General features: G+C 44.8%; 1 protein-coding gene and 1 long non-coding RNA gene across 2 annotated transcripts; one reads left to right on the plus strand and one right to left on the minus strand.

Moving 5' to 3' along the window:
• Positions 1–2,260: 2,260 nt before the first annotated feature.
• LOC308579562 (uncharacterized protein) lies at positions 2,261–23,451 on the plus strand (the record flags this gene model as incomplete). The annotated part of the gene is made up of 2 exons (XM_081180577.1): positions 2,261–3,314; positions 21,722–23,451. The coding sequence occupies 2 exons, from the start codon at positions 2,261–2,263 to the stop codon at positions 22,696–22,698; spliced, it is 2,031 nt and encodes a 676-aa protein (XP_081036703.1). The 3' UTR covers positions 22,699–23,451.
• On the minus strand, positions 12,382–16,470 carry LOC308581334. Its single transcript, XR_014004982.1, has 2 exons — positions 14,143–16,470; positions 12,382–13,676 (listed from the first exon to the last, which is right to left on the minus strand). It is a non-coding gene; the product is annotated as an uncharacterized lncRNA (long non-coding RNA).
• Positions 23,452–24,632: the final 1,181 nt, after the last annotated feature.

Raw genomic sequence — 24,632 nt, forward strand, 5'->3', positions numbered from 1 at the left:
AAAACAAAAAACAAGAAAGCTATAACTCAAAGTGCAGGAGGGGAAAAGAAGGCATTTCTGTCTCTCTCTATGCTGTTTAATTTCTCTTTTCAGATCACACTTCCTTCCTGCTGCAGTTTGCTTTGCTGTGCACTCCAGTTCCCAGCAAACTTTGCAGTTCCCACATAAACGATTAACACCCGGCCCCATTTCTCTGAGCAAACACCCAAGTGGGACAGTGAAGGGGCTTGAGATGAAGAAGGAAAGTCTGTGAATTCACCACTGCCTGTCTGAAGGGGTGAGCTGGCCAGTTAAGTACCACTATCTACATGTCCAATGAGATGGCTGAATGCTGCATCATCCTAAGATGGTGGACAATAACCCTGGCAACAGCAATTTCAAAACAAAACAAAACAAGAAAGGCATAAATCAAAGTGCACAGGGAAAAGAGGATCTCGATCATCTATATATCTATATCTATCTATCTATCTATCTATCTATCTATCTAATCTGTCTATCTGTCTATCATCTATCCATTGATCTATCATCTATCTATCTATCTACCTATCTATCATCTATCTATCTATCTATCTATCTATCTCTGCTGTCTGAGTTCTCTTTACAGGTCATACTTCCTCACTCCAACAGTTTGTTTTTCCTCTGAACTCCAATTCCCAGCAGCCTTTGCACTTCCCACATCAACGATCAACACCTGGCCTCATTTAGCTAAGCAAACACCCAAGTGGGTCAGTGAAGGGGCTTGAGATGAAGAAGGAAAGTCTGTGAATTCATCAATATCTACCAGAACAGGTGAGCTGGAGCCTACCAAGAACTCAAGATAAGACATGCTGGGATTGGGTAGAAAATTCTGAACTGGGGGGGTCCCTGTTTTCCCCCTCTTTCTTCTCCTTTGTGGCATTTGAAATGCAGACTTGATCTCACAAGGGGCTGATGCTCTGGGTCTCAAATGTAAACCTGCCTTAGTCCTAAGAGGACCTGGGTGAGTCAAAGGAGGCTGGCATTCCTCTGGAGGAATGAGAAAGTGACAAGGGGGTCCCAGTTTTGTGGGAGGAGGAATATGGTCAGCAAGGAAGAGTGCAAGAGAGGAAATTCTCCCCGTGGAGGGGTGGGGTCTTGGCTTTTGCATTAATTAAATATTTCACTAAGGGGAAGTGTCCATGTAGGAGCATGGTTGCTTAAGGGACAGTTCTTGGGGAGCTGCAACTCAGAGTAGATATCAGAAGGGAAAAGAGGGACAGTGTGTGTATAAGGGCTTCTGTAGACGGAGGATGCTACATTTAAGGAGCAAAAATGCTGCATTTCGTAGAACAAAGATCAACAAGGTCTTAGAGGGAAAGAATGCAGTTCATTGGGAGAGTACCTGCTTTGCCTTGCAGATGGTTGCGGGTTCAATCCAGTCCATGCAGACAGTCCTAAACTAAGTGGCCAACATTCCTATTCTCTTATGTAGGATCATGAAGGAAATATTATATTGTGAGCGATTTTCATAAAACAATAACATGCGGCATATCAGAAATCTAGGGTACATATGCAGCACTCAAAGTACCCTACCAAGAACTCAAGATAAGACGTGCTGAGATTGGGCAGAAAATTCTGAACTGGGGGTCCCTGTTTCCCCCCCTCTTTCTTCTCCTTTGTGGAATTTGAAATGCAGACTTGATCTCACACCTCTGCAAGGGGCTGCTTCTCTGGGCCTCAATTGCCTAATGGAGAGTCCTTGCAGGGCTGCAACCCAGAGTCAACAACAGAAGGGGAAAGAGGGACAGGATGTGTATTAGGGCTTCTGCAGGTGGAAGTTGCAACATGTCCTGGAGCAAAGATTGAAAGAGTCTTAGGGGGAAGGAACGCAGCTCAATGGTGGAGTGCCTACCTTGCATTGCAGAAGGTGGCAAGTTCAGTCCCCAGCATCTCCATGTACGGCTTGGGAGAGGCTTCCCATATGAAACCCTGGGAGCTGCTGCCCGTCAGTGTAGACAGTACTGAGCTAAGTGGCCAAAGTTACTATTCTCTTGTGTACATGAGGATCATGAAGGAAAAGATTCATTTCTGAGCTGTTTTCCTAAACCAGTGAGTGTCCAGTGTGCATACGGGGATGCTCCTGTGCTTCTAATTCTCTGTATTTCCTGTTTCTCAAGATGCTTTGTTTCTAACAATCTACTTTCCTAAACAGGCAAAGGGAAAGCAGCAGCCAGTAGATGAAACAGAAGACTCCTGTGGCTAAGAAGAAGGTTGCAAGGAGCCCAGTTGGACCACAGCCAGGATGATGATGTTTGATACTTGCAAGGAGCCAGACCTGTGCATTGTCTATGGGGAACCCATCAGGCAAAAGCCCATCGTCCATAAGAGAACGGAGGGTCAGAAGAAAGGCCACCCAGCCCACCCAGTCGAGGAGGAGGAGGAGCATGTACCCCTTTTTCCTGGAGGAAGTTGCAGATCCCCCTGGGAAATCACAGTACAGACAATAACTGGTGCTGCTAAGGAGCAGGATGTGTGCATTGTAGGTGAGGAAAACATCTGGCAGTACTCCAACACCTGCAAGAGAAAGGTATGTTTGCAGGAAACCCACTCAGTGGAGGGTCCAGTTGATAGCAAAGGAGACTCCAGTGTCCCAAGTAAAACTCCAGCCCGGACCGTTGTTGATGCCACAGCCAGGATGATGATGCTTGATACTTCTAGGGAGCCAGACCTGTGCATTGTCTACGGGGAACCCATCAGGCCAAAGCCCATCGTCCATAAGAGAACTGAGGGTCAGCAGGAAGCCCACCCAGTCGAGGTGGATGAGGATGTACCCTTTCTTCGTGGAGGAAGTTGCAGATCCCCCTGGGAAATCACGGTGCTGACAGTTCCTGGCGCTGCTAAGGAGCAGGACGTGTGCATTGTGGGTGAGGAAAACATCTGGCACAACCCCAACATCTGTGAGAGAAAAGCGTGTTTGCAGAAAACCCTCTCAGTGGAGAGTCCCATTCACAGCAAACTAGACTCCAGGGTCCCCAGTGAACTTCCACCCCAGACTGTTGGTGATGCTGCTAAGGGACAAGACATCTGCATTGTGTATGAGCAAGGTGTCCTACAAAAGCCCACCGTCCATATCAGAATTGGGTTTCCTGAGGAAACACAAGCAGGGGAGGATGTAGTTAAGCCTGTTGCTGGCGGAGGAGATTGGAAAGGCCCCAAGGAATCTACTTTCCAAGCCGTTCTTAATGCCACCAAGGAACAAGACTCCTGCATTGGGTACGAGGAAATGGTTAGTCAGGAGGCCATTTTTCAAGGAAGAGCCCCCTGTGAAGCCACAGCTCAGAGAGGTATGGATACTAGTAAGTAATGGGACTCCAGGGTAATACACATTGGGGAGGGAAGTCCCAGGCTGAATTCCTTCTGAGCTCCAGGCCTTGACTGTCATAGAACCCACTCTATGTAGGTACTCTTTGCTGGGGAAACAATACTGCTCTTGAGTTGTGTGTGTGCGTGTGTGTGTATGTGTGTGTGTGGCTTGTGCAGAAATTTTAAAAAAGAAATTATATACAGTGGTACCACAGGTTAAGTACTTAATTTGTTCCAGAGGTCCATTCTTAATCTGAAACTGTTCTTAACCTGAAGCACCACTTTAGCTAATCGGGCCTCCTGCTGCCGCTGCACCGCCACACAGCAATTTCTGTTCTCATCCTGAAGCAAACTTCTTAACCCGAGGTACTATTTCTGGGTTAGCGGAGTCTGTAATCTGAAGCGTATGCAACTCAAGGTACCACTGTATACATCTCTGATAGCAATTTAACTTTGAGCTCCAACAATTCGGTTTGAAATCTAGATTTTTATTTTCGAAATCTGAGTTTCTTTTATCTCCATTAAATATATCATTTACTTGATGATATTGCGACCAACCCCTAAGTACTTCTTCTATTTGATTATATGATTGAAGTTTTAATCCTTTATCGGTTTCCATCCATATCTCACCATAGGTGGCCCACCTTCCCTCAATATTTAATTTTTTAACAGTCAATGCCCCTACTGGAGATAGCCACCATGGTGTTTTTCGTTCTAACAGATTTTTATATTTCTCCCAAACTTCATAAATTGACATTCTTATCACGTGATTTAGAAACCCTTTATAAACTTTACTTTGTCATACCAAAGATAAGAATGCCACCCAAATCTGTTATCATAACCTTCCAAGTCTAGTAAATCCGTATTTTCCAATGTTATCCACTCTTTCAACCAACACAGGCAGGATGCCTCGTAATAGAGTTTCATATCTGGCATTGAGAATCCACCTCTTTCTTTTTTTATCTATTAAAAGTTTAGATTTTATCCTTGGTTTTTTCCCTTGCCAGATGAACCTCGGTAGTCCTTTTTGTCATTCCATAAATTGCCCTGGTCCTTTAATTACCAGAATCATTTGGAATAAAAACAGGATCTTGAGTTTTATATATATGTAAGGCTGCTGGGAGAGCGTTCCGGGCTATCTGCAGCCCCCCCCCCCCGATCTCCGAGCGTCCTTCGGAGAGCATAGCTCTGGAAAGGCATTCCCTTCTTCTCCAGGGCGCTCCAGCGACATAAACCGGTTCTCATGCTTCCTTTCCGACAGACCGTGTGATTTCCACTAGTCACAAAATGCAGCCTCGGAAGAGTGAAATTGCTAACAAAGGCTTGTGCAGAAATTTCTCAATTTAACTATGTACTTTTTGATGTTGCTCATAGTATTTTGCTGTATTTTCTACTCTTAAGAACTAGAAAAGTTTCTGTCAGGAGATGGTATGGTTGCTCAAGAGCAAGCAGGCAAGACTCCAACCTGTCTTTTCCAGGCTTTATTATCTGTACAACCTATCTTACAGTGCAGAGCATCACAAGTCCATGTCTGCTCATTCGCTAGCAGAATCTGGGAGTGGGCGGTCCTTATACCTTACCCAGCATAACAGTCCTGTGATCCCCATCGCTCTCCTCTCTCTCTGTGCGCAAACCTACTGCACAACGTGGACACTGGCAAAGGGGTACTTGCCTCCCCCCCCCCTTTGCTCAGGCTCGGTGTTGAGGCTCTCCCTAGCATTTTCTGATCCCGGCGCCCTGTGCCCCTTCCCCACTGGAAGCAGGGCTTCCCTCCTCGCAGAGGAAGAACTGCTTCACAAGATCTTCGGAGGCTCCCTGTAACTCAACTGCTCTTCCACCACTCGCCTCTGAGCTGATGGCAGTTCCCTCACAGTTTCAATGCATCAAGAATCAGAAATCTTGCTCTAACCAGGATGAACAACATAGCTATGCTGCCTAAAGCCAATCTAAGCTTGCAACTGGAGACTGATGAAACTTTGGCTCTGTCATAGAACCCACTCTATTTGGGTTCTGCTTGCTGGGGAAACAGCAGGACTCTTTGCTGGGGAAACTGTACTGTTCTTGGGTTGTACACAGTGTGTGTGTGTGTGTGTGTGTGTGTGTGTGTGTGTGTGTATACACACCGTATTTTTCGCTCTATAAGATGTACCAGACCATAAGACACACCTAGTTTTTGGAAGAGGAAAACAAGAGGCAAAAAATTCTGAATCCCAGAAGCCAGGAAAGCAAGTGGGATCACTGTGCAGCCCTGGCTTATGGGGTAGCCACGCACAACCTCTGCCTGAGAGAGGCTGCGTGCGGCTAAGCAAGAAGCCAGGACAGCCAGCAGGATCGCAGCGCTTTTCTTCCTCGGGGAAAAGCCCCCAAGAGCCGCACACACGCTCCACACGGCTCTTTAAGGGGAGCGCTGAGCAGAGCCTCCCACCTGCATTCGCTCCATAAGACGCACACACACTTCCCCTTACTTTTTAGGAGGGGAAAAGTGCGTCTTATAGAGCGAAAAATACGGTAAGCCTTGTAGACAAATTTTTCAATTGTGCTGGGTACTTTTTGATTTTTTGTTATTTCTTCACAACTACTTTCCCTATGTTCGTAGTCTGCTACTTTGGCTGCATTGTCTGCTCTTGAGCACTAGAAAAGTTTCAAAGCACCAAGAATTAGAAATCTTGATCTAACCTCATGATGGGCAAAGAATATAGCTATGCTTCCTAAAGCCAATGTAAGCTTCCACCTGCAGACTGAGAAAATATTTGCTCTAAAGATTAGGAACTTGCTGGTGAATCTGACGCAATGGCAAAACCAGACTCAGGATATTGAGCAGAGTGGAAAGAAAGGTCACCCATGATGGCAACTCATTGCCCGCTTTGGCAGCAATGGCCCCAAAAGTGTAACAAAATACGAAATATATTAGATTGAATCACTCTCTTTCCATCTCTCTATGACATCCATGTTTTCCTTCTCTCTTTATCCATCAGGTGTTGTGCAGTGGAGAGAGAACAGAAGGAAATCTTCAAAAAAAGCACAGGATGAGATGGTGGAGCAGAACCTCCTGAGTCACGATGGACCAAGGAGGGAAAAGAGAAGCCACAGAAAACGGAAGACAGACAAATCCATCGTTCCTCAAAGTAGCTTCTTCACTGAGCAAGGAGAACAACCAGAAAACAGAGATTCTTTGAGAACATCCAAAAAGGAGAAAACAATTCAAACGGCAGAATCTGGAGAAATAAGCAGTGGGAGCAGAAACAATGGAAACAGCCCCACATGCCCTACAGAGGTGAAGCGATTTACTTGTTTGGAGTGTGGAAGGAGCTTCTGCAGCAAATGGAACCTTAAAGTACATAAAAGAACCCACACAGGGGTGAAGCCCTACAAATGTTCTGTGTGTGGGAAACGTTTCGCACGCAGCTCATACCTTAGTGCACATCAAAGAACTCACACAGCGGAGAAATCTTTCAAATGTTCAAAGTGTGGGAAACGTTTCGCACACAACTCATACCTTACAGAACATATAAGAACTCACACAGGGGAGAAACCTTTCAAATGTTCAGTCTGTAATAAATGTTTTGCTAAGATGTCAAACCTTACGAGACATCAGAGCATTCACAAAGGGCAGAGACCCCATGAATGCTCAATATGTGGAAAGAGCTTCACCCGTAAATCAAACCTCAAGAGGCATCAAAAGCTGCACACAAGGGAGACACCGAACCAGGGTTCAAATCTCAGTCAGAGTTTAGATGATGAATCGAGACCTTATGTAGGTGAGAACACACAGCAGATTTAAACCATGTAACTTCAACTATGGTAAGAAGGTCGCATCCACACAATACTTTTAAAGCTTCCCCCCAAGGAATCCTGGGAACTTCAGTTCTTAAGGGAGCTGGCAACTGTAGGTCTATGAAGTACAAACTACTGTTTCCAGAATTCTTTTAACAAACCATAGAAAAGCTATAAATGTGCTTTAAAGGGGTGGTGCAAATGTGACCTCAGCCTCGGTTTCCATCTTTTGGGCGTCGCAGGAGCCACCCAGAGGCCTGTCCCCACCTGAACTTCCCAATACACACACATAATACATGCTTTGGGCAGGTTCTTGGGTCTTTTAAGTGACTAAAACTCATTGCCTCAACTGGCTTGTTGTTTATTGTTTGTGTGGATTCCATGTGATTGTTGAAAAGATTTTTTACATATAATAAAGTGCCTTCATTTTAATAAGTTATGCTATGAAAATTGCTCTTGGGAGAATCTACAGAAAACTCAGCTCTTTCCTTGGCCAGAGCAAAGTCAACCAGCACCTTTCTCTCTTGACCCTGGGAATTTCTCCCCAATAAATTCATCCAGCTGAAGTAACCATGTTGGGGATAATTTACGTGATTCTTTAGGCTTTTGAAACCAAAGAGAAGGATTGACCCAAGGAAGGAAGGGAAGTTTGAAAGGCTTCAGAGGCTCCCCTGTTGGAAATGTAAAATTGGCACAGTAGCTGCTTCTGCTTTTTAGATTTGTTTTGAGACTACCAATCCTGAATAATAAAGTTGCATAAATATTACAGTTTGTACTCTTCTGTTTTCTCTGGTTCCTCACAACAAAAATGGATGCAGCTTTCCAATTTAGGTTGCAGATTCCAGCACACTTAGCACACATTCACAACATAATAATTATAAATAATAATATTAATAATAATTTATTCTTTATACCCCGCCCATATTGCTGGGTTTCCCATGCAGTGGAAGCAATGTGATACTGCTTTAAACAGTCATGGCTTCCCACAAGGAATTCTGGGAGCTAAAGGTTAACAGTGCTGAGATGGGTTAGGGGAGACCTGCTATTCTCCTCACAGAGCTACAGTTTCCAACATTACTGCGGGAGCAAAACTGATGGTTAAACCACTTTGCCCTAGCTGCTCAAAGAACCCTAAAAGATTGGTGAATTGCAGAAGACAAGTTGGATTTTATTTAGTAAGACAGCTGTTAAAGGCACAAGGATCAGAATAAGTACACTCAAAGGAAAGGAGAAGCAGCTTTTGAGGACTCAGAGGATTCCTATTGCCTGGTATCTAAACCACTCACAAATCACTCACAGCTCTGCATTCACTCATTGGCTGAACGGCTGGTGCCTAAAAATAAGGAAGGAAAGAACCAGGAGAATCTCCCTGGGAAGAGCGTTCCAGGAGTGAGGAGGCTCCTCAGGAAAGGCCTGTTCTCAGGTTCCCCATTTTTGCAACCCCCTCTTAAACCCCAATTGATTAAGCAAGGATCAGAGTGTGGCCGGCCACATGCCTCGGGTGGTGACATGTGGAGACAGACCCACGGTCATCATGATATCCACAGCCAGTCACCTTGGTGCTGATGGTTGGAAAATGCCCTGGGGGTGCCTGCAAGCCCCCCGAACTCTGAGCGTCCTCCGGTACGCTCAGCTCTGGAAAAGGCATCTCTCTTCTCTCCAGTGTGCTTCTAGCGACATGCATCATAATGATATATGCACACTAAGCTTTTGGCAAAACACGGCAAGAAGCGTGAGACATCGTAGAGCTAATCTACTATTTATTTACACACTAGGTACAGACAAAAGCATAACGACGTCCGTTCTCTCCAGCTCTGAGAGAACAAACAGAAAGAAATAAAAGTGAAAGTACAGTATAATAGGATCCACAGCAGAAGAGATAAGACTGTCTTCCTTTCCCACCATCGTCCCAAACAGGCATGTGATTTACAACAATCTCATCTGCAGTATCGGAGGAGTGAAATTGCTCACATTGATGTCCCCCAAAACCAGCAGTTCTCTCAACCATCATCAATTCCCCAGGTTGGGGAACTCTGAGTGTCCTCCGGTACACCCAACTCTGGAAAAGGCATCTCCCTTGTGTGGCGAGTTCCCGCCTCCCACCAGTGTCGGGGGCGTGAGCCTGCAACACCACCTCCTCCCAAGGTCGGAAGTGGCTTTGCATGGCGAGTTCCCGCCTCCCACCAGTGGTAAATAACAACACAAGACACCATAATTAAGGTTAATGGGCTAAAATTGGTCACAACTTTATTGGTTACAGGTAAGAGCGGTATTGGATTAGGCACTGGTCCTATCCGTCTATCCGGCTTCAGCCTGATGGTTTGAAGACCGGCAAGGGTTAAAACCAGCAGGCAGTGTGCCATCTGGGCATAACCCGGTCTCCCTCCACTCCCCCTACCCTTAACCACTGTGATGGGGGACCCTGCTATTCTTCCCAGCTCCTCTCCTTCCAGACACATCTCCACTCCCTCAATAATAACAGAGAACAACCAAACACACACAAATGTAAAACAGTTAAAACCATTGGAGCAGCAGGCCTATCTCCAGCTGCCTGAGCCCAAATAACCCTCCCAAAACCTAGACATTTCCTTTAAAAAGAAAAAGTCTGCCCAGGTGGGCATGTTGCGCCCCCAAAGAGGACATGTCCAGGTTTCCCCAGACATATGGCAACTCTACAGTGTATAAAATTCATTGCTACAAAAGGTTTGATGCACAATAGTACCATCATGTTCAGGACCCCTCAACTTCTGAACACCAGATTCTGGGTCTTCTACGTCCAGTAACTGGTCTTCCTAGAACTATCCGATTGGCCACTGTAGAAAATAGAATGCTGGACTAGCTTGTGGTCAAGCTAACATTACCAGGGTCAAAAAAATTTTTTTAAGAAAACCACAAAAGTTGATGTTATTATATTGACAATATGTGAAACCGGGCCACAATTTAAACAAAAACAAAAAACAAGAAAGCTATAGCTCAAAGGGCAGGAGGGGAAAAGAGGGCATTTCTGTCTGTCTCTATGCTGTTTAATTTCTCTTTTCAGATCACGCTTCCTCCCTGTTGCAGTTTGCTTTTCTGTGAACTCCAGTTCCCAGCAAACTTTGCACTTCCCACAGAAACGATTAACAGCCGGCCCCATTTCTCTGAGCAAACACCCAAGAGGGACAGTGAAGGGGCTTGAGATAAAGAAGGAAATTTTGTTAATTCACCACTGCCTGTCTGAAGGGGTGAGCTGGCCAGTTAAGTAGCGCTATCTACATGTCCAGTTAGATGGCTGAATGCTGCATCATCCTAAGATGGAGGACAATAGCCCAGGCAACAACAAATTCAAAACAAAACAAAACAAGAAAGCAATAAATCAAAGTGCACAGGGAAAAGAGGATCTCTATCTACCTCCCTACCTATCTATCTATCTATCTATCTATCTATCATCTATCTATCTATCTATCTATCATCTATCTATCTATCTATCTATCTATCTATCTATCTATCATCTATCCATTGCTCTATCTATCTATCTCTGCTGTCTGAGTTCTCTTTTCAGGTCATGCTTCCTCACTCCAACAGTTTGTTTTTCTGTGAACTCCAATTCCCAGCAGCCTTTGCACTTCCCACATAAACGATCAACACCTGGCCTCATTTATCTGAGCAAACACCCAAGTGGGACAGTGAAGGGGCTTGAGATGAAGAAGGAAAGTCTGTGAATTCACCAGTGTCTACCAGAAGGGGTGAGCTGGAGCCTACCAAGAACTCAAGATAAGACATACTGGAATTGGGTAGAAATTTCTGAACTGGGGGTCCCTGTTTTCCCCCTCTTTCTTCCCCTTTGTGGCATTTGAAATGCAGACTTGATCTCACAAGGGGCTGCTGCTCTGAGTCTCAAATGTAGACCTGCCTTAGTCCTAAGATGACCTGGGTGTGTCAAAGGAGGCTGGCATTCCTCTGAAGGAATGAGAAAGTGACAACAAGGGGCTCTCCAGTTTTGTGGGAGGAGGACAATGGTCAGCAAGGAAGAGTGCAAGAGAGGGAATTCTCCCCGTGGATGGGTAAACTGGGGTGGGGTCAAGAGGGTAGCCTCTTGGCTTTTGCATTAATTAAATATTTCACTAAGGGGCAGTGTCCATGTAGGAGCATGATTGCTTAAGGGAGAGTCCTTGCAGAGCTGCAGCCCAGAGTCAATAACAGAAGAGGAAAGAGGGACAGGGTGTGTTTTGGGGCTTCTTCAGGTAAAGGTTGCTACATTTCAGGAGCAAATATCATCAGAGTCTTAGGCAGAAGGAATGAAGTTCAGCGATAGGCGGGGATCGTGAAAAAAGGTTGGCGTGTTTGTGTGTTGATCATGTGCAATATCCAGACTATTTATATTCCAAATAGCTTTACTTTCAGAAACGTAACTGAGAAGATCATTTATATACAATCTCACGTTTAATCACTCTGTCCCTTGTAGAAAGCACAGATTTCTCCCTATTAACGATTAGGGATCTTCCTTTGTCTGTTTTACTTCAAACTTCAAATCACACGGACACAACACTCCCCTCGGCAGCATCCCTAAGGGGACCTGGGTGAGTCAAAGGATGACAGCCCTTTGGAAGAATGAGAAAGTGAAAACAAGGGATTTCTCATTGTGCAGGAGGAGGAATGTGGGTATCAAGGAAGGGTGCAAGAGAGAGATTTCTTCCCCTGGGAGGTTGAGATGGGGTGGGGTCCGGAAGGCATCCTCTTGCCATTTGTGTTTTGCGTTGTTCACATTTTTCACTAAGAAGGGGGATCTTGCTTAAGACAGAGCTGCAGCCTGGAGTCCACAACAAAACGGAAAAGAGGGACAGGATGTGTATTAGGGCTTCTGCAGGTGGAGGTTGCAACATTTCCTGGAGCAAAGATTGAAAGAGTCTTAGGGGGAAGGAACGCAGCTCAGTGGTGGCGTGCCTGCCTTGCATTGCAGAAGGTGGCAAGTTCAGTCCCCAGTATCTCCATGTAGGGCTTGGGAGAGGCTTCCCATATGAAACCCTGGGAGCTGCTGCCTGTCAGTGTAGACAGTACTGAGCTAAGTGGCCAAAGTTACTATTCTCTTGTGTACATGAGGATCATGAAGGAAAAGATTCATTTCTGAGCTGTTTTCCTAAACCAGTGAGTGTCCAGTGTGCATACGGGGATACTCCTGTGCTTCTAATCATGGAACTTTGGAGTGTCAGGCATAGCCCTATTGGCTTTAGCCCAAACGTAGCAGAGTTTTCCTGCACAGCAAAGAAGCTAGTTGCGGCGGTAATGACTAGTCAGCTAGACTCAGAATAACTATTTACAGGATTTATTAAAAGGAGAAAATAAAACCAGCAGAGTTTCTGCATACAAATAAAAGCAAAATAAATCCTCTCTTTCTCTCTCTCTCAAAACCATACACAGCACTTCTACTCCTAACACACCTCACATCAAACTGAGCTAGCAATCCCTAGATAAGAGTTGAGTGCTGGTCGTTAACCAATCAGAGTAAGCAGTTTCTAGGTCAAGCAGACCTGGGCTTTCTGCCAAGAGTAAATTGACACTGCCTTGAGTTAATTGTGTGACGCCAGAATCTGCAAGTTTCCCATGAGAATCAATTAACAGAAACTGAACACCCCCTCACAGATTCTGCTGAACAATTAACATCAAATACACCTATGTAGGAGATCATTTTTCCAGCAAACCTAAACCTTTGCACATTCGCTTGTTCTTTACCTTTGCCAATGGTTTAGTTAATACATCTGCTACATTTTCTTCACTTGATACATAAGTACATGTGATTATATTGTCCTGTACACAGCAACGTACATTTTGGTATTTTACAGAGATATGTTTGGAACGCGATTTGAAACCCTCTGTTTTACTTAAGGTTATACAAGCTTGATTATCAATGTAAACTTGTACTGGTTCTCCACAATTTACATTTAAATCTGCTAACAAATGCTTGAAATAAATCACCTCGTTGCACAATTCACTCAATGCGGCGTACTCTGATTCCGTTGATGACACACTTACAACGTCTTGCTTGCGTGACCGCCAGCTGATTAAAGCTCCACCGACCATTATGACTAGTCCTGTGACAGATTTTCTATCCGGCAAATTTCCCCAGTCACTATCACAGAAGCAACTCAACATTTCATCCTCTGAAGAATTTAATTGTAACATATAGCCAATTGTCTGTTTGAGATACCTCAGAACTTGTTTTACCCCTTTCCAGGCATTTAGTGTGGGTTTTGAGACCAATCTACTTAATATGCCTACTGCATAACTAATATCAGGTCTGGACCACTGTGCTAGATACAATAAACTTCCAATTACAGAGTGATATACATCAGGATGTTCAAATTCAGGACTCTCATCTACATGAAGTGTTTTTATGAAACCTGGATCCATAGGCACCACTGCCCCTTTGCAATCCTGCATCCTGTATGTAGTCAGTAGTTGTTTAACTTTGTTCTGCTGACTAATTAGACAGCTGCCATCTTGGGCCCAGCACACTTCCAACCCTAGATATGTCCTAACCGGGCCTAAGTCTTTCACTTTGAACTTACTGGACAATTGCTTGGCAAACCTTTTAGTTTGTTTATCTGTTTTGCAGGCATACAATACATCATCTACATAAATCAGACAAAACTCTTGATCACTGCCTGTACCACGTACATAAACACAATTGTCAGCTGTACTCTGCTTGAAACCAAATGACACTAAGGCCTCATGGAAACATTTGTTCCAAGATCTTGCAGCCTGTTTGAGACCATATAGAGCTTTGTTTAATTTCAACACTCTATTGGAACCTGTCTCATAACCAGGCGGTTCGGCTAGATACAGGTCTTCTGATATTGATGCATGTAAATATGCAGTCTGGATATCAAAATGGTTTAACAGGAGTTTTCTCTTTGCTCCAAGCGTTAGGATCAGCCTTACACTGTCCCCCTTGGCAGTAGGGGAAAAAATCTCGTCATAATCTTTTCCAGGCCTCTGAGAATATCCTTGAGCCACTAAACGAGCTTTGTATTTGTACTCTCCTGTCACCAGAGGTTTAAGTTTGTACACCCACCTGCAGCCTACAATCTTTGCCCCCTCAGGCGCTGCTACTGGTGTAAAAACCTTGTGCTCATTCAGAGAGGACATCTCTTCCTCCATTGCCTGTTTCCAGCACTCTGCCTCCTCTTTTGGTAACTTTAACACTTCCTGAAAACTCTTGGGCTCTGCAATCACACTAAACACATTTGCAGTATCTGGAGAAAAACGCACCGGAGGCACTCCTTTGTTTTGTCTTTTAGATCTTCTGGGAGAAAATTTTTCTTCTGACCCACTTTCCTCCTCAGAACTACGACCTCTCTTTTGTTGCTTAGCAACTGGTCTTTAGCTAACTTCACTTTCCTGAGAGCTCTTATCTGAACTTTCCTCCCCCTCAGACTCTGACTCCCTGTGTCTACCTTTAGAGTCATGAAGCTCCTGGGAAGGTTCAAACCAAACCTCAGTATTGGCATGTAGTCTCTCCCAGCCACTATGTTCACAAAAACTGGCATTCCTGGAGATCACAATGCCATTTGTCCCTTCAGCAAAGCGGAAACCTTTTCCCAGCTCCTGGTAACCCACAAACACTAACTGTTTGGTCTTAGGATCTCCCTTCTTCCTCATTTGTTTCGGAATTAATACCCAGGCCTTTGATCCAAACACATGCAAATGGTCAATTTTGGGTTTTTTCTGAAACAATTTAAAGTACGGGGTTGTACCTATTGTTTGATGAAAGAGCCTATTTTGGAGATAACACGCGGTGAGCATGCTCTCCCCCCAATAAGACATGGGCAAATCAGCATCTTCAAGCATGGCAAACATCATATCTTGTAAAGATCTGTTTTTTTGCTCTGCAACGCCATTCTCCTCTGGGGGAAAAACGTTCGTTTTTCTATGCCCAATGCCATGCTTCTGTAACCAATCTCTAAAGGCATTTGACATAAATTCGCCACCTCTGTCCGTCTGAATCCTTTTAAGTTTAGTGGATAGAAATCTTTCCACAGATGCCACCCAGCCTTTAAACTTAGTGAACACATCACCCTTATTCTTCATGGGAAAAACCCAAGAATAACGTGTAGCGTCATCCACAATTGTTAGTGAAAAACGCGATCCACCCCTGCTTACAGCAAATGGACCAATTACGTCCATGTGAACCAGCTGTAGCGGTGACTCACTATCTCTGTCACTTCTGGGGTAAGAGACTCTGTGGGTTTTAACCTTTTTACACACATTACAGTCAAGGTACTTGTTACAACTCTTTAAATTACCCCCATCAGCCAATTCAGACATTTTTAGTACACTTTTCCAGCCAGCATGCCCCAATTTCCTATGCAATAAGTGCACACAGTTGTCATGTATAGCTTTGTTATTCACTGCAGGCTGAGATTTACTGACTACTGCTGCAACTTGAGATCCTGCTTTAAGCCAAAACAAGCCTCCCTCTGACTTAGCAGTGCCTAAAATCTCACCAGCCTTCTTAATCATGCAACTGTCTCCTTCAAAATGCACTTTAAACCCAGCTTTTAGCAAACAATCTACAGACATCAGATTGCTCCTTAATGAAGGCACACACAGTACATTTTGCAGGCATTCACGAAGACAAGGAACAAAAACTGCACCCCCTGAAATCACTTCGGAAGTACTTCCATCTGCTAGAGCCACCTGGCTGCGCTGTGCTGAGTTCTTGGAAACAAACAAGTCATCTGAGTTCACGATGTGGCGAGATGCTCCCAAATCGACCACCCAGACAGCTTGTTTCTCATCAGCAATCTTCACCTCGCCGGTCACCAGCTGAGCCGACTGTTTTCGTTTGAAGAATTTCTTTTTACGCTGCTGCTGCTGCTGATCTCGTCTCTGCTCTTGCACCGGCCACTGAGACTTGACCAACTCCGGACATTGTCGTTTTAGATGCGCTGAGGACCCACATCGGAAACAACGCCTAACAGCAAACGCTGACTCCTCACCGGTACGCTGCTTTTGCTTCACCTCTGGCACGGCATGAGAACTCCTTCCAAACCGCCCGCCTGTAGAAGCCTCTGCAGCCAACGACCTTTCTTGCCTCTTCTGCCATTCTTCAATCAAACGCCCAGTAACGTAACTGACTGATAAATCATGCTCCTGTATGCCTTCTAGAGACAAAACTAAATTATCCCAGCTTTCCGGGAGAGAACTCAAAATAATAGCCACCTTCTCCTGCTGGTCTAACGCACAGTCTCTTTCCTGTAGCGCTGCAAACTTTAACTGTAAACTGTGTAGGTGTTCCTGCATTGTAACCCCAGGCTGTAACATTGCCTTGTACAATGCCTTGTGAATGAACAGCTTGGAAACCGCTGTCCCACGCACATGGAGTTCTTTAAGTGCTTGCCACACACCTCTAGCTGTATTGATTCCCCTCACATACGGCAACTGGGAATCTTCCAGCCCCAAGACAATTGTGGCCCTTGCTCTTTGGTCTGTATCGAGGTCTTCATCATCAGGCTTCGCAGGAAACTTACTCACCACTTGCCAGAGACGATCCCTCTGCAGCACTGCCTGCATGCGTTCCGACCACAGCAAGTAATTGGAGTCATTCAGACGCTCAAAAGCCATCTGAACTGGTTGTGAGGCCATCTTGAGAGCGATGTCCCTGGAACCCGGAACCAGCTACTCACGACCACCGAGAGAGAAAACAGGAACCACAGCGCCCAGCACTCACACGCTGCAGCTGTTGTCCTTCTGTCCGCTGTGTCACCAGCTCACCACGGTCAGGAACCAGCCAGGAACAACAACCTCTGGAACTACTGGAACCAACGCCGTTGATGCTGACACCACCGCAACTCAGGCTGGCAGCACAATGCCCATAACCTCATGGAACTTTGGAGTGTCAGGCATAGCCCTATTGGCTTTAGCCCAAACGTAGCAGAGTTTTCCTGCACAGCAAAGAAGCTAGTTGCGGCGGTAATGACTAGTCAGCTAGACTCAGAATAACTATTTACAGGATTTATTAAAAGGAGAAAATAAAACCAGCAGAGTTTCTGCATACAAATAAAAGCAAAATAAATCCTCTCTTTCTCTCTCTCTCAAAACCATACACAGCACTTCTACTCCTAACACACCTCACATCAAACTGAGCTAGCAATCCCTAGATAAGAGTTGAGTGCTGGTCGTTAACCAATCAGAGTAAGCAGTTTCTAGGTCAAGCAGACCTGGGCTTTCTGCCAAGAGTAAATTGACACTGCCTTGAGTTAATTGTGTGACGCCAGAATCTGCAAGTTTCCCATGAGAATCAATTAACAGAAACTGAACATCTAATTCTCTGTATTTCCTGTTTCTCAAGATGCTTTGTTTCTAACAATCTACTTTCCTAAACAGGCAAAGGGAAAGCGGCAGCCAGTAGATGAAACAGAAGACTCCTGTGGCTAAGAAGAAGGTTGCAAGGAGCCCAGTTGGACCACAGCCAGGATGATGATGTTTGATACTTGCAAGGAGCCAGACCTGTGCATTGTCTATGGGGAACCCATCAGGCCAAAGCCCATCACCCATAAGAGAACGGAGGGTCAGAAGAAAGGCCACCCAGCCCACCCAGTCGAGGAGGAGGAGGAGCATGTACCCCTTTTTCCTGGAGGAAGTTGCAGATCCCCCTGGGAAATCACGGTACAGACAATTCCTGGTGCTGCTAAGGAGCAGGATGTGTGCATTGTAGGTGAGGAAAACATCTGGCAGTACCCCAACACCTGCAAGAGAAAGGTATGTTTGCAGGAAACCCACTCAGTAGAGGGTCCAGTTGATAGCAAAGGAGACTCCAGTGTCCCAAGTAAAACTCCAGCCCGGACCGTTGTTGATGCCACAGCCAGGATGATGATGCTTGATACTTCTAGGGAGCCAGACCTGTGCATTGTCTACGGGGAACCCATCAGGCCAAAGCCCATCGTCCATAAGAGAACTGAGGGTCAGCAGGAAGCCCACCCAGTCGAGGTGGAAGAGGATGTACCCTTTCTTCGTGGAGGAAGTTGCAGATCCCCCTGGGAAATCACGGTGCTGACAGTTCCTGACGCTGCTAAGGAGCAGGACGTCTGCATTGTGGGTGAGGAAAACATCTGGCAGAACCCCAACATCTGTGAGAGAAAAGCGTGTTTGCAGAAAACCCTCTCAGTGGAGAGTCCCATTCACAGCAAACTAGACTCCAGGGTCCCCAGTCAACTTCCAGCCCAGACTGTTGTTGATGCTGCTAAGGGACAAGACATCTGCATTGTGTATGACCAAGGTGTCCTACAAAAGCCCACCGTCCATATCAGAATTGGGTTTCCTGAGGAAACACAACCAGGGGAGGATGTAGTTAAGCCTGTTGCTGGCGGAGAAGATTGGAAAGGCCCCAATGAATCTACTTTCCAAGCCGTTCTTAATTCCACCAAGGAACAGGACTCCTGCATTGGTTACGAGGAAATGGTTAGTCAGAAGGCCATTTTTCAAGGAAGAGCCCCCTGTGAAGCCGCAGCTCAGAGAGATATGGATACTGGTAAGTAATGGGACTCCCGGGTAATGCATATTGGGGAGGGAAGTCCCAGGCTGAATTCCTTCTGAGCTCCAGGCCTTGACTGTCATAGAACCCACTCTATGTAGGTACTCTTTGCTGGGGAAACAATACTGCTCTTGAGTTGTGTGTGTTTGTGTGTGGCTTGTGCAGAAATTTTAAAAAAGAAATTATATACAGTGGTACCACAGGTTAAGTAGTTAATTTGTTCCAGAGGTCCATTCTTAATCTGAAACTGTTCTTAACCTGAAGCACCACTTTAGCTAATGGGGCCTCCTGCTGCCGCTGCACCGCCACACAGCAATTTCTGATCTCATCCTGAAGCAAACGTCTTAACCCGAGGTACTATTTCTGGGTTAGCAGAGTTTGTAACCTGAAGCGTATACAACTCGAGGTACCACTGTATACATCTCTGATAGCAATTTAACTTTGAGCTCCAACAATTCGGTTTGAAATCTAGATTATTTATTTTCGAAATCTAAATTGCTTTTATCTCCATTAAATATATCATTTACTTGATGATATTGCAACCAACCCCTAAGTACTTCTTCTATTTGATTATATGGTTGAAGTTTTAATCCTTTATCGGTTTCCATCCATATCTCACCATAGGTGGCCCACCTTCCCTCAATATTTAATTTTTTAACAGTCAGTGCCCCTACTGGAGATAGCCACTATGGTGTTTTTCGTTCTAACAGATTTTTATATTTGTCCCAAACTTCATAAATTGACTTTCTTATCACGTGATTTAGAAACCCTTTATAAACTTTACTTTGTCATACCAAAGATAAGAATGCCACCCAAATCTGTTATCATAACCTTCCAAGTCTAGTAAATCCGTATTTTCCAATGTTATCCACTCTTTCAACCAACACAGGCAGGATGCCTCGTAATAGAGTTTCATATATGGCATTGAGAATCCACCTCTTTCTTTTTTTATCTATTAAAAGTTTAGATTTTATCCTTGGTTTTTTCCCTTGCCAGATGAACCTCGGTAGTACTTTTTGTCATTCCATAAATTGCCCTGGTCCTTTAATTACCAGAATCATTTGGAATAAAAACAGGATCTTGAGTTTTATATATATGTAAGGCTGCTGGGAGAGCGTTCCGGGCTATCTGCAGCCCCCCCCCCCAATCTCCGGGCGTCCTTCGGAGAGCATAGCTCTGGAAAGGCATTCCCTTCTTCTCCAGGGCACTCCAGCGACATAAACCAACTTGATTTATGCACGCTAATCTTCTGGCAATGCACAGCAAGAAGAATGAACCATCCGTAGATCTAAACTATGTATTTATTTACACTATATTACACAGACACAGAATCATGACGCTCTCTCTCATTCAGCTCCAAAAGAGAACAGGCAAAAGTGAAAGTGCATCACATAATACATATAGATAGGATTATATCCGGTTCTCATGCTTCCTTTCCGACAGACCGTGTGATTTCCACTAATCACAAAATGCAGCCTCGGAAGAGTGAAATTGCTAACAAAGGCTTGTGCAGAAATTTCTCACTTTAACTATGTACTTTTTGATGTTTCATTTGTTGCTCATAGTATTTTGCTGTATATTCTACTCTTAAGAACTAGAAAAGTTTCTGTCAGGTGATGGTGTGGTTGCTCGAGAGCAAACAAGCAAGACTCCAACCTGTCTTTTCCAGGCTTCATTATCTGTACAACCTATCTTACACTGCAGAGCGTCACAAGTCCATGTCTGCTCAGTCGCTAGCAGAATCTGGGAGTGGGCGGTCCTTATACCTTACCCAGCATAACAATCGTGTGACCCCCATCCTTCTCCTCTCTGTGTGTGTGCAAACCTACTGCACAACGTGGACACTGGCAAAGGGGTACTTGCCTCCCCTCCCCTTTGCTCAGGCTCGGTGTTGAGGCTCTTCCTAGCATCTTCTGATCCCTGCGCCCTGCGCCCCTTCCCCACTGGAAGCAGGGCTTCCCTCCTCGTAGAGGAAGAAATGCTTTGCAAGATCTTCGGAGGCTCCCTGTAACACAAATGCTCTTCCACCACTCGCCTCTGAGCTGATGGCAGTTCCCTGACAGTTTCAATGCATCAAGAATCAGAAATCTTGCTCTAACCAGGACGAACAACATAGCTATGCTCCCTAAAGCCAATCTAAACTTGCAATTGGAGACTGATGAAACTTTGGCTGTCATAGAACCCACTCTGTTTAGGTTCTGCTTGCTGGGGAAACAGCAGGACTCTTTGCTGGGGAAACTGTACTGTTCTTGGGTTGTACACAGTGTGTGTGTATATACACACTGTATTTTCCGCTCTATAAGATGTACCAGACCATAAGATGCACCTAGTTTTTGGAAGAGGAAAACAAGAGGAAAAATTCTGAATCCCAGAAGCCAGGAAAACAAGTGGGATCACTGCGCAGGCCGGGCTTATGGGGTAGCCACGCACAACCTCTGCCGGAGAGAGGCTGCGTGCGGCTAAGCCAGCGGGATCACAGCGCTTTTCTTCCTCGGGGAAAAGCCCCCAAGAGCCGCACACACGCTCCACACGGCTCTTTAAGGGGAGCGCTGAGCAGAGCCTCCCACCTGCATTCGCTCCATAAGATGCACACACACTTCCCCTTACTTTTTAGGAGGGGGAAAGTGCGTCTTATAGAGCGAAAAATACGGGAAGCCTTGTAGACAAATTTTTCAATTTAGCTGGGTACTTTTTGATTTTTTGTTATTTCTTCACAACTACTTTCCCTATGTTCGTAGTCTGCTACTTTGGCTGTATTGTCTGCTCTTGAGCACTAGAAAAGTTTCAAAGCACCAAGAATTAGAAATCTTGATCTAACCTCATGATGGACAAAAAATATAGCTATGCTTCCTAAAGCCAATGTAAGCTTCCACCTGCAGACTGAGAAAATATTTGCTATAAAGATTAGGAACTTGCTGGTGAATCTGACGCAATGGCAAAACCAGACTCGGGATATTGAGCAGAGTGGAAAGAAAGGTCACCCATGATGGCAACTCATTGCCCGCTTTGGCAGCAATGGCCCCAAAAGTGTAACAAAATACGAAATATATTAGATTGAATCACTCTCTTTCCATCTCTCTATGACATCCATGTTTTCCTTCTCTCTTTATCCAGCAGGTGTTGTGCAGTGGAGAGAGAACAGAAGGAAATCTTCAAAAAAAGCACAGGATGAGATGGTGGAGCAGAACCTCCTGAGTCACGATGGACCAAGGAGGGAAAAGAGAAGCCACAGAAAACGGAAGACAGACAAATCCATCGTTCCTCAAAGTAGCTTCTTCACTGAGCAAGGAGAACAACCAGAAAACAGAGATTCTTTGAGAACATCCAAAAAGGAGAAAACAATTCAAATGGCAGAATCTGGAGAAATAAGCAGTGGGAGCAGAAACAATGGAAACAGCCCCACATGCCCTACAGAGGCGAAGCGATTTACTTGTTTGGAGTGTGGCATGAGCTTCAGGAATCAGAAGCAGTTTGCTGCCCATCAGAAGATTCACACAGGACAGAAATCACATAAATGTGAAGACTGTGGAAAGAGCTACCGCAATAAATGGAACCTTAAAGTACATAAAAGAACCCACACAGGGGAGAAGCCTTTCAAGTGTACAGTGTGCAAGAAAAGCTTTAATGTGAGATCAAACCTGAATGCACATCAAATAATTCACACAGGTGTGAAGCCCTACAAATGTTCTGTGTGTGGGAAAAGTTTCGCACGCAGCTCATACCTTAATGCACATCAAATAACTCACACAAAGAAGAAGCCCTACAAATGTTCTAAGTGTGGGAAATGTTTCGCACACAGCTCACACCTTACAGAACATAAGAGAACTCACACAGGGGAGAAACCTTTCAAATGTTCAGTCTGTAATAAATGTTTTGCTCAGAAGTCAAACCTTACTAGACATCAGAGTATTCACAAAGGGCAGAGACCCCATGAATGCTCAATATGTGGAAAGAGCTTCACCAGTAAATCAAACCTCAAGAGGCATCAAAAGCACCACACAAGGGAGACGCCCAACCAGGGTTCAAATCTCACTCAGAGTTTAGATGATGAATCGAGACCTTATGTAGGTGAGAACACACAGCGGATTTAAACCATGTAACTTCAACTATGGTAAGAAGGTTGCATCCACACAATACTTTTAAAGCTTCCCCCCCAAGGAATCCTGGGAACTTCAGTTCTTAAGGGAGCTGGCAATTGTAGGTCTATGAAGTACAAACTACTGTTTCCAGAATTCTTTTAACAAACCATAGAAAAGCTATAAATGTGCTTTAAAGGGGTGGTGCAAATGTGACCTCAGCCTCGGTTTCCATCTTTTGAGCGTCGCAGGAGCCACCCAGAGGCCTGTCCCCACCTGAACCTCCCAATACACACACATAATACATGCTTTGGGCAGGTTCTTGAGTCTTTTAAGTGACTAAAACTCATTGCCTCAACTGGCTTGTTGTTTATTGTTTGTGTGGATTCCATGTGATAGTTGAAAAGTTTTTTTACATATAATAAAGTGCCTTCATTTTAATAAGTTATGCTATGAAAATTGCTCTTGGGAGAATCTAGAGAAAACTCAGCTCTTTCCTTGGCCAGAGCAAAGTCAACCAGCACCTTTCTCTCTTGGCACTGGGAATTTCTCCCCAATGAATTCATCCGGCTGAAGTAACCATGTTGGGGATAATTTACGTGATTCTTTTGAAACCAAAGAGAAGGATTGACCCAAGGAAGGAAGGGAAGTTTGAAAGGCTTCAGAGGCTTCCCCGTTGGAAATGTAAAATTGGCACAGTAGCTGCTTCTGCTTTTTAGATTTGTTTTGAGACTACCAATCCTGAATAATAAAGTTGTATAAATATTACAGTTTGTACTCTTCTGTTTTCTCTGGCTCCTCACAACAAAAATGGATGCAGCTTTCCAATTTAGGTTGCGGTTTCCAGCACACTTAGCGCACATTCACAACATAATAATTATTAATAATAATAATAATAATAATAATAATAATAATAATAATAATAATAATTTATTCTTTATACCCCACCCATATTGCTGGTAGTAGATAGGTAGCCGTGTTGGTCTGCCATAGTCAAAATAAAAAAATTTCTTCCAGTAGCACCTTAAAGACCAACTAAGTTAGTTCTTGGTATGAGCTTTCGTGTGCATGCACACTTCTTCAGATACACTGAAACAGAAGTTGCCAGATCCTTCTATATAGTGAGAAGGTGGGGAGGGGTGTTACTCAGAAGGGTGGTGGGAATGGGAGATAGGCAGATAGCTGGGAGAGCCTGTTGACGACTCTTAACGACTGTAATAGGTCTTACAGGAAAAGGCAAGGGGTGAGGAGGTGAGAAATGGTTTAGTCATGTATAGTGAGATAAGAATCCAATGTCTTTGTTCAGCCCAGGTTTTTCCATTGTTTTAAGATCTCAAAGTAGCTGTTTTACTACAAAGGAATTTCAGAAACAGACTGGAAAGAGAAGCTGCTGAATTACAACTCATTACCAAACTTAAATATTGCTGGGTTTCCCATACAGTGAAAGCAATGTGATACTGCTTTAAACAGTCATGGCTTCCCCCAAGGAATTCTGGGAGCTGAAGGTTGTTAAGAGTGCTGAGATGGGTTAGGGGAGACCTGCTATTCTCCTCACAGAGCTACAGTTTCCAGCATTACTAGGGGAGAGGAACTGATGCACATCAACTAGGCACTCCCCCCGGAGTCACTGCTTGGGGGCGTACTTTAGGCCCTGACCTCCATAGGCTTCAGACAAGGCAACGCCCCCCGGAATCCTTCACCGAACTACCCTTCAATATTTGGGGGATGGCACTCCTCCCCCCATCTCATCTACATAACAATCCCCCTACCAATGCCTAACTGCCAAGACCAGAGAAGTTGTGGCGATTTGCTACAAGGTAGGCAAAAAACCACATGGCCGGTGCCAATTTGCTAAGTGGAAAAAACTCCTCCCAGGCCCCTTAACGGCGACCAACCAAAGTCCATAGCAAGGTCAGAAGGAAACCTTGAAGGGCGGGCGGGTGGGAAAC

The sequence above is a fragment of the Podarcis bocagei genome (assembly GCF_964188305.1).
Source record: "Podarcis bocagei genome assembly, chromosome: 2".
Classification (NCBI taxonomy): Eukaryota; Metazoa; Chordata; class Lepidosauria; order Squamata; family Lacertidae; genus Podarcis; species Podarcis bocagei.